General features: G+C 37.1%; 1 protein-coding gene across 2 annotated transcripts in view; it reads right to left on the bottom strand.

Annotated features, from left to right (window-relative positions):
- Nucleotides 1-333: 333 nt before the first annotated feature.
- The window catches only part of YLPM1 (YLP motif containing 1), a 63484-nt gene continuing 52998 nt past the window's right edge, over nt 334-10819 (bottom strand). For both annotated transcript variants that reach the window (XR_011258355.1, XM_069597071.1), the window contains 3 exons: nt 5784-5914; nt 1077-1259; nt 334-750 (listed from right to left, as the gene is read on the bottom strand). Coding sequence is in view for 1 of the 2 variants with exons in the window: in XM_069597071.1 (XP_069453172.1) it covers nt 1113-1259; nt 5784-5914 (278 nt within the window). In the remaining variant the exon portion in view is untranslated. The remainder of the gene's footprint in view (nt 751-1076; nt 1260-5783; nt 5915-10819) is intronic.

Genomic DNA, 10819 nt, shown 5'->3' with positions numbered 1-10819 from the left:
GAAGGAAAAGAAAATAGGGAAGAGCAAAGAAAGGATCAAAAAAAACCCAACACAACAATAAAACATCATGATACAGAACAGATGTGCTCCAGGGAACAGATAAATATTTGAAACTGTCTCTATTAGTCTTCAAGACACAAAGACAGGAAAAGAAATCAGCTATAAAACAAAGATAAGTGTTGTGAACATTGCTGAGCCTTGTGTTTACAACATGCGTTATGGAATCATAGATGCGAACGAGGTTTTTAAGATGTTCAACTAGCATGTAATCAGAACACACCATATTAAAAAAGCAATAAAAATAAAATTAAGAAAACAAGAGAAAGGGGCTCATGCTGTATAGCCCATGAATCTCATGGCTTTATCATGAAAGTTTATTTTTTTTTTAATCCTAGTACAATCAGCTACCAGTTACATACAGTAAAAAACAGAAACAGCCACAAAGCAATGATGATAGAGATAGTCTGTGACAACTGTACAGAGGAGGAAACACTGTCTGGTGGAGTCCTCCAGCACATCTCCACCTGGCTTCAGCAGTTATGCTATCACTCCCTCCCTCCCCAAAGCAGTTAAAAAGAAAAATTAATGTCTTGTTCAAGTAGAGCAAGACTCTAATACCTCTTGGGGGCACTGGAGAACTTTAAAAAACTAAAGCAGTAGAAACAAAACAAAAACTGAAACGTGGCAGCAAGGGGACACACAACGAAGCTCCACAAGGCCGTGGCTTCAGATCACCTCAAAGCGAACCACCTGCAAAGAAAAGAAAAGGCCGTCACGGCAGGAAGGAGCAGACAGAAAATTCAGCAGCCCTCAGCCTCTCATGCCACTCCTTCCCGAATCTACAGAATTCAAGCTTATCCTAAGTCTTATATTTTTATAAGTAAGCCAGGTTGCAGAAAATTGCTTCCTTTTCTCATACCCTGTACTATAAATGCTGGCAACTGGCACATACTTACTCTTAGAAACAGAAAATAATATAGGAAAAGAAGCATTTTTAGCAAAGCATGCTGTCTTCTTTATCTCAAACTCTTCAAAACAACACACAGTAGGCTATTTATATGACTGTGTACCCTTACCTTAGAGGAGTAATGACTCCATTCAAAAACTAAGTTTCATATATATTTGGTTCGATTGAGGGCTTTTTCAGCCAGGTGACCACTTTCATCTGTGATCTTCTCCCAATCAGTCTGTCCGACCACAAAACCTATGGCCCTTTTCCTATCTGCATCCTTCTTTTCTTCCAGGTCTGCCCATCTCACCTAAAAAGAACACAGTGTTAGGCTGGGCTTTAGAAAAAAATAAATATGCAAAGAGTCTCTTAGCTTTCTGAATAGTTTAACGGGTAGGATAACTAATTTGAGGCCAGGGGTTTAAAAAATTAGAAGTTAACTGGAGAACTGAAGACAGTCATACATCTTAAGTTACAGAAAGAAAACTTTAGTCAATCACAAGTCCTAGCCACACCAGCTCGTGAACAGTTCAGCCCTGTCCCCTCCACCTCCCATCACCCCTTTTCTGTTCACCAGCCTCATTTTTTACCTGAAGTAAAGAATAAAGCACTAACTTCTGCCTAGTCTTCCTACTTTCATTCTCACTTCCTCTGGTCCACTCTGCCACAACTTTAAATCCTTGCCCAACCTACAGAATAAAATCCAAGTGCACAGGTCCCTCTGGATCTGGCCCTGTCCTCCTGCAGCATCTCTGGGCAGTACCTATGACACTTTACAGATGTGTGTTCAGTCGCTATCTGTGTCTGACTCTTTGCAACCCTATGGACTGTAGCCCACCAGTTACAAAAGTACTTTCAGCTCTCAGAGCACACTGGGTCATTCCCACCTTTGTAACCCTGCATAAACTAGACTCTCTTCCTGAAAACATCTTTGCTCTAACCTGATCCACCTAGCATTAACCCTGCTTTATCCCTCTTGTCCTTTACCAATCAAATAATCATTGATTCCCTGGAGTTACTTTCAGATTTGACATGTCTAGTTTTGAACTTTCACATTATATTGCAATTATCCGCTGACAGATCTCTCTTCCCTAACAGACCATAAACATCCTAGATCAAAGACTGAGTCTCATCTCCACATAATAAAAGTTTTTGAAATTTATTCTTAGAAAACAGGGAGCTGGTATCATTACTTTTACTGATGAGATCAAGAGACCAAGAGACAGACTCAGTTGATATCATTAATGGCAAGAGTATCCCTACAAATATGTGAATCAGGGACATTTTCTATTGGTATTCTGATATTTTTAAAATATGGATTTGTATGTATTACAGTAATAATTTTAAAAATATAAGCAGATTTAACCTGTAAAAGATAAAATACTTTTAACTGTGCTTTGCAGTTGCCTAGAACCAAAGTCTGCAGAGACTGTATTTTAAATATGGCTTGTGATCTGTTGTGATTGTGATCTATAACAAGGAGAGGGAACCAGAGCACGTTCATCCACACTGTACCTGGAAAAGTGTAACTGCTCTGAGAAGTAAAATGGCCCTCCCTATTATTGTCTATAGGAATGGTAATCAAAGGACTGGCTTCTTTTTTATTTCTTCCCCTGATAATTGCTTCTATCAACCACTTGGCTAAAGATAATACACACAGGTAACAGCTATGGGGGAAAACTGATAACACCTGATTCTTATAATGTGGGTATCTGAATACCAAGATCTTTGTGCTTTCTGCCCATTAATGCTGATGTATTTATTCTGATAAATTTATGCACCCTCTCTTCAGTTCTCCTTGGGATCAAGGGTACACATTTTAGCAAAAGATGACTATGGTTAAGGGGGATGAAGAATGGATGGATGGACAGACAGATGAACTATGGCCATCAAACAAAGAAACGGACTGAAGACAGCCCACATCCTTAGAACAGAGGTAAACACACCAATCAGTGCTTTACATCTGAAGTTTAAACTCTGAGTCTTTAAAACTCAGATAAAATAAAGAATATGGAATTAGGAGAAAAGCAGTTATTTTTTAAAAAAGCAATATGTTTCAGCACAAATGCCCCAAATTTTAAAGCTGAAATGAAAATATAAGAGGCCGCAGTTGCACAGACCTGCCATATAGATATACAATTCTGTGAAAGGAAGGAAATGATTACAAAAAAATGTAAGGAGCAGAATGACTTGCAACTAGAAATGGCTTTGGAAATGTCAAGTGTGCCTCCTAACCTTCCTAGAGAGGTACTTTTATTGACATTTATCTCAATTTTCTGCCATTTACCTTAGCTGTTAAGGGGGGGAAAAAAAGGTATAATAAAGAAAACTCTTGACCAATACTCAGAAGTTTATGTGTGTACATTTTAGCCACTGTCACAAAAAATCTCTAAAACGTTTGAGTTCTCAAACAAAACTAGGGAAATATTCACTTTTCTACAGTTATCAAAGAAACACAAATTAAAGTCATTTTATACAAAACTAAGCAAGTGGAAAAAAATTTTTTAAATTATATTTTAAATCCTAGCCATGTTGGTAAAACTCTAGTATGATCAATTCTACAGAACTACCTTTGTGTTTCAGTGTAAATTAATCCCAGGAATCTACCCAATATTTATAAAAAGCTGGATTATAGAAATCAAACAACGCCAGGAAAGGAATGAGTAATGAGTCCTGCATTCCATGCTACCTGCAGGATTTCCTTGTGCTCAGAAGTTGATTTTGGAAAATGGCTTGAATGTTAAAAACAATTTGAAATGAAGAAGGAAGACAGGGAGAGGAGTGAAAAGAGGAGCCACTTAATGAACTAGGATGTGTACAGCTCACGCTTCTGTCCACTCAGCTTACAGAGTAAATTATATGAGATTACACACTCCCTACTGAAGAGAGTAATAGTTACCTAACTAAAAATAAACTAGAGAAAAATATTTCTCACTTGAGATTATTCACTGTTACACCAAATTATTATTCCCAAGAAAGGGCTATTTCTGCTTCTGTTGCCCCAACCTTAAAACTGCAATAAGAGATATTAAGACACGTAGTCCCTGGGTAGAGCTAGGCCACCCAGACACAGAAGGCCACTAATTAGGTCTCAAGACACACAAACAAGGGCAGGCCCAGGGACTGTCTGCACTATTTGAAACCTGGAGTCCCCTGTAATGGTATTCACTGTAATGAAGTGGCATTTTTCATTCTCTTACAATAAACATCCTTTTACTATTCAAGTACTGAGGGAATTCATAAAAAAGAAATGATATGTAAAGATAAAGAAATGATAAACAACTTCATTCTTACTTGGTGAAATGCAAAACGAGATACCATTTTTCACCTATCAGATTGTCAAGTTAAAAAGTTCAGTAACAGCACTGCTGGTGCAAGTGTGAAAAAAACAGGCATTTACTTCCATGCGGGTGTATAAATAGGTGCAACCTTTTTGGAAAACAATCTCATAATAGCTTTCAGAATGATACATCATATTCTATGGGTTTGCAGCTTTAAGGCTAAAAATACACCCTAGAGATACACTGTCAAAAGGCTGCCAAGACAAACGCATGCAACTTACACTACAGTATTACATTAGCAATAAAACGAAAACAGCATAAGCATCCACTGATAAGAAAATGGATAAATAACTGATTATTCAACCAAATGATGGTACACTAGGCAGCCATTTAAAAAGAAGGGTAAGGAATTCCCTGGCAGTCCAGTAGTTAGGACTCAGAGCTTTCACTGCCAAGGGCCCAGGTTTCAATCCCTGGTCAGGAAACTGCTGTGCGGTACAGCCAAAAATAAAATAAATTAAAAAGAATGGGAGGTCGGTATATACTTAAAAGAAAGATCAAGACAGATTAGCTGGAAAAGCTTTATGTGGCTCATGTACAATATTACACCTCTTACTTTATTGTGTTTTAAAGGATACATACAAATATCACTTTTATTGAATTTGCCATCTGTGTGGAAGACCTATTCAACATCTTGGCTTCATTATTTTGCTCCCTATCGTAGCTAAGCTTCTTCAGAAACTTATCTACATTTGCTGTTCTGCACTTCCTCGTTTCCTATTCTTCAAATCTGCTCGAAATTGGCTTCTCCCCTCAACTCTCTAAGAAAGCTTGACTTTTTTTTTTGACCAAACATCAACAATCACCACGTTGCCAAATTCAATGGTTGAGGTCTCTTTTCTCAGTTTACCTGTCTTCTCTGTATCATTTAACAATGGACTATTCTTTCCTTCTTAAAACAGTTACCTCTATCTGAACTTCTAAATTTTGGAGTCCTGAGTCTTGTTACCACTTCTAACTTCACTGGCACCTTGCTGAACTTCTGAGTTTTCACTCTCAAACTTATATGTCTCCCCTACTTTACGCTAACTCAGTAAATGGCACCACACACATGGAATGCTTATGGCCAGAATCCTGAAAAGCCACCATTGATCCCATCCATCTGGACCCTCTACATCTGATCCATTAAGAAGTCCCACAGATTCTCTTCAATACTCTACTTCACACCTGACTCTCTTGCTCCATGGCAAAATGGCACAAGCAGCCATTCCAAACTCCTTTAAGGTTGATAACGTGCTAACCACGTGAGGCTCTGTTCTCCATTATTTAAGTTTTTTGTACATTTTGACTGGATAATTTGTAAGGTCTCTTTTGCAAATGTGTAAATGATGCTGCTGCTGCTGCTGCTAAGTCACTTAAGTCATGTCCGACTCTGGTGCAGTATAAACCAAACCACTTTAAAAAATAGCATTCATATTTATCTGACTTTAACTTTCTAAAACCAGGTGTCTACCCGGGCCTCTAACTGTTGGTGATCACTCATGGTCTCTTACCCTCTTCTTCCCAGGCTCAGAAGCACGAGTGTCATAATCATCAGGGAGCTGAAGATAGTCCTCCATTCTGCTGGCAATAGCCTCCCAGTCACGCTTCCTTTTTGTGCCAGTTCTCAAGCCATCCAGCTTGTCTGAGGGACAAACACAGAGCCGCAGCATTAAGGAGGAGTGTGGGTTTGCACACGACACACACACAAGGGCAAAGAAGGCTGGAACACCGCCGGAGGGCGCATCCGCCTTTCTGAGGGCAGCACCATTTGCAGATCCAAACTCTCTTCTTGGCTGAGATAGTATCAAGTTCTGTGCAATTTCCACTCTTTATCTGGTGTTCATACCGGCAGCCTTTACATTACTATGCTGGTTTAAGTAACAAATACAGGCAGAGCAAGAGAAGACACTTGTTTACTGGCCTCCTTATCCTCCCCACCCACCTAAAATCACACTTCAGCTCTCATGTTCTGATGAAAAGCAATGGTGAGTTCTTCCAAAAGCAATTTCTTCCATTCTTTTTTGTTTTTGTTTCTTTAACACAACATTAACACCACCCATTCGATCTGCAATCATGTGTGATATCGTGTTATATGAAAAACAGGTGTACAAGAACTTAATGAGCCAAGCTAACATTTGGGAAAGTTTTAGATGAACAGTTTCTTGGGATTTTGACCACTGTGACAGGATTTGCCGTAAGTTAATGTTTACAGGTAAGTCGATCATACAAATCACCACTTTCTTCGGTTATACTTTAAAGTGCTGCTGACTACTCTGAAGCTGAGGGCTAGTCAGCCAAAGTGGCTGGATCTGAATTTTCTTTCTGAATCCTCAATCTGAGAGGCTTTCCAAAGGTCCCAAACGTTAATCAATTAAATTAACAGGGAGTGCTGATTCAGAAATTATGAGATATGAGTTTAGGTGTCTTCAAGAACACATGATGGAAATGTGTATAGTCTTTTTTTATTGGCTGTTAGTTGTGATCTTGAATTCTACATGTGAAATATTATGAGTTATATATATACATATATACACACACACATATATATGTACATATATATATTTATAAAAGCTACACTGAAGCACTAAACTTTTGGATCATCTACAGTTATAAAACCACACTATTATTAAGTAGCTCAATAAAGGAAAACCTACACACTTCAGAAACATACAATAACCACACTCCATTTAACTCTATAAATGGTGAAAAGTATATATAATAGAAACCTTTTAGGCAACAAGGCAGACAGAACGTGAAAGAAAAGTACAGTGGAAGCAGGAGGCAAGGTGAGTTTATGCTTCAAATGTAAAAGTTACACACACAACTAATTGTGCATACCATACAGATCTCAAAAACCAGTAAGATTTTGCATACTTGTCAAAGCTTTTATTTCCTAAGCCCCACCCCTATAAAAGCAATATTATTGAAAAATCAGCAAGGCAAACTACAACACTTTACAAAACTCAAGAAATTTTTATCATATCACTTTGGCAAATTTTTAACATGGATGAGTGCAACAGAAAGTCTTCTAACCTCCTCTGTAAATCACATGCCGTACCAAGGGGCTCTAACCTATATGTACAGGACAGGCCATATTACACAAGATCTTACAGGTGACACCTTGATTGCACAGGGACATAGAATATGGTATTAGAAAAACCAACGAAGCCCCACAAATAGTAAAACTGTTCTCAGTTGAATAGTGTAAAGTATCAGCCGCTCCAACACACTTATTGAATAAACGTCAAAGGATTTCCAAACTTAGTAAGATCAACTTCGACATTAACATACTTCAAAGGAAAATTTCATATTTCAATTCCAAGAATAGAACATGGTCAGGCAGCAATTACAGAAGGACAGTGTGAAAACTACAAGAACTCTTCCTCATACACTGGGTGTATGACAGGAGTTACACACCAGCAGTTTCACATTTGCAACATGGAAGTTCAGAAGCATATGTATTTCTAGTCTGAACACCCTTGTTTGTAATGTTTAATTTGAAATTTTATTGTGCACAACAAGTTTAAACTTTCCTTCTTGGAGCTGAAGAAAGGTTCATACCTCTTCCACATGGCATCCTGGAAACTCAAACACACAGATGTATGGCATAAGATGAAGGAAGAGGAATCTGGGGGTATTTGTTAGTTACAGAAGACGACTGGTATCCAATACACTCATACTAATGATTTTCAGGGGTTTGAATTTCAAAAGATGAAGTTTGAAGATGAAGATGAAAGTTTAAATATCCAACTCTGCAGGTCACAGAATTTTACCATATCTTCAAAACAGTATATTATATATAGCACAACAGAAAAAATTTTTTAGATACATCTATGTTTTCTAAACATAAATGATATTTCTGAAAATTTGCTCATGATGAACACACAAGGGTTACATGCCTATACAAAATAATAATTACATTCCAACTGGGAAGAGATGAAACTGCCTGACATATAGAAGGCCAGTATACAGTAACTGCCTGACATGTAGAAGGCCAGTACACAGTAACTCATAAACAGAGACAAATGACACTGAGATGAGAAAAGCAAAAGTAAGCTATATGAAGAAACCTAAATTAGGATGACAACAGTCTCAAGTATACTTTTGGTTTTTCACTGTTTGAGAAACCAAAATCATGTCAGTGGAATTTAAGCAGCTTGAATGCTGAATCTTAGCATTTGATGTGGCATGTAACACCCACCCTTGCCTTAGGGTGCTTGTGTCCCAGCTGGAAAAGAAGCAAAGTGCTACTGAGAGTGGGTCACAGACAGTCCTCAACAACTCCATGACAGCCAAGCCCGATGCAACTTAGGCTAGTTGTGAATTTTCCTAAAATTACACCGCTTCTACTTTAACACACACACACACAGACACACACACACACACACACACAGGCTGAACTGAATACTATACTTACTTAATGAACACAGATCAAGACTCAACATTAAGATTTAACAGTTGCTTGAAAGATTACAAGTAAGTGAATATTTTCTCATTGGCCAATTCATCTGTAAGTCAAAATTTCTCAGTTACAGATTCAGCTTGTCTAGCTCAATACATGCCACCACTAAAGCTCAATATGTGTCCACCCAGCATAATTATGTTACCAAGAGATATTTAAGAAATGTTGGTAAAATAAAGTTGTACCTGGTAGTCAAATCTATTGAATTTGTTGTGATAAGGAAGGTGACATAAAAGAACAGAGGCCCGTGCTTTAGGCTCTTCTTCTTCTCAATTGGCTCCGTGGACCAATATCAAAGAAGTACTTTTAGGAAGGCTCATACTCCTTCCTCGACAGATGATTTAGCTCTCAAGATAACAAGGTGGTGCAAGAGGCGAGTCATTATATGGAACATCACTGTCACAAAAACAAACCCAGCTGCAACCATTTAAGAACTTACTTCCTAGATTCATTACTGGATCTTCAGTGCCTTTAACTGAAATGGTTTATTTAACAACTCTATTTCTGGCATTGTCTTTAAAATGGACTGCATCTGTGGGACTCCTCTGGCAGTCCAGTGGTTGAGATTTGGCCTCCCAATACAGGCAGTGCAGATTTGATCCCTAGTCAGGAGGCTAAGATCTCACACGCCTCACAGCCAAAAAAAAATAAAAAAGCCTAAAATGGACTGAATTTGTATTAAATGTATTTTCTGAGAAGCAAATAGCAGACAGGCCAGAATTTTTTCTGGAAAGTGATATCAAGATTAATGTCATATTATCTTGGATAATCATCGTAACTAAATTACATTTTCCTTTCTCTTTAGGTATTAGAAAGGAAAGTAAGAAGGTAAAGTTAAAAAAAGCATTATCCTAGATAATATATTACAAAGGCCTTTTAAAGATTATACGCTTAGCTAAAATATTGTATAATTCCCATATCTCTTTAATTACCATTTCTCTTTGCCCCAAAAGATAATCACTACTTAGAAAAGCAAGAAAGAGGAAAACGATTTTACAGTCTTATAGGTTATTCTATAAGTGCAGAACTTCAGATTTAAACTAATGTTAAAATAAACATATTTATAGCATTATTATTTAAAACTAATTTGTTGTTATCATTTTCCTACATACTTAATTGCATTTAGGCACTTTTGAATGCTTTAAAAGTTCAGGGAAGGAGATAGTTGGTTATTATTAAAATGGATTTCCCACAGAGGAAGGACGAATGGAAGAATATGTCAATAACCACATAAATTTTTCACATGCCGTACACTAGAAAAAAATTCTAGACTGCAACAAAGCATCTATCCCAACAATATGGTAATACTACCGTTTACAGAATTATGTTTTAACATTAGATCTGGTCAACATCAATGGCTCACATGATCAACTGGGCACAATAAAAGGCACAGTCTATGCAACTGTGTGTAAAGTGCACCCCTCTGATGTCAGAATCACAGATAGTATATACCAAACAGTGAAGCAGCTAAATTATTCAAATTTGTTCTACAAATTTAAGGTATGTTTCTATGGTTACTTCAGCTCTGGGGGTTACAGCATAATTACAGAAGAGAAATGCAGAGACCAACAGTCATACTTCATACAGTAGCATGGTCCATCTTTTAAAAAAATCTTATATCACCAGCTTAAATTATTTACTAATACATCTTAATCAACATATTAAATGGTTCTCTTTAGGTGAGATTAAAAAAAAATTCTGTAATATTACCATGAAATACTGGTGGAAAATCCATTGGATATATGTGATTTTCTACTTGACAAAGAACCCCACGTTAAGCAACTCGAATATTTTATTTAGACAATAATTTTCACCAATTTACCTTGTAACCTGCACTAAAGACCAGCTGGAGGAAAATTTAAATAGAAACTTACAAGCCAGGCTCCTCAAAAACCTAAATTATATATCTACCTCCCCCACTTACAAATTTTTATTATACAAAGAAAATAACTGCTTTTTAATTAATTTTTAAACTTCAATATTTATTTTTACTATCACTATTATCCAAAATATTCATAATCAACTTCAATTTTGAACTGCAGTTAAATATTCTTTCATAAAGGTAGAAATCTCATCTACACCAAC

This window comes from Ovis canadensis, chromosome 7, assembly GCF_042477335.2.
Source record: "Ovis canadensis isolate MfBH-ARS-UI-01 breed Bighorn chromosome 7, ARS-UI_OviCan_v2, whole genome shotgun sequence".
NCBI classification, from domain to species: domain Eukaryota; kingdom Metazoa; phylum Chordata; class Mammalia; order Artiodactyla; family Bovidae; genus Ovis; species Ovis canadensis.
The sequence above is the reverse complement of the archived record's forward strand: the minus strand, read 5'-3'. Positions and strand labels throughout refer to the sequence as shown.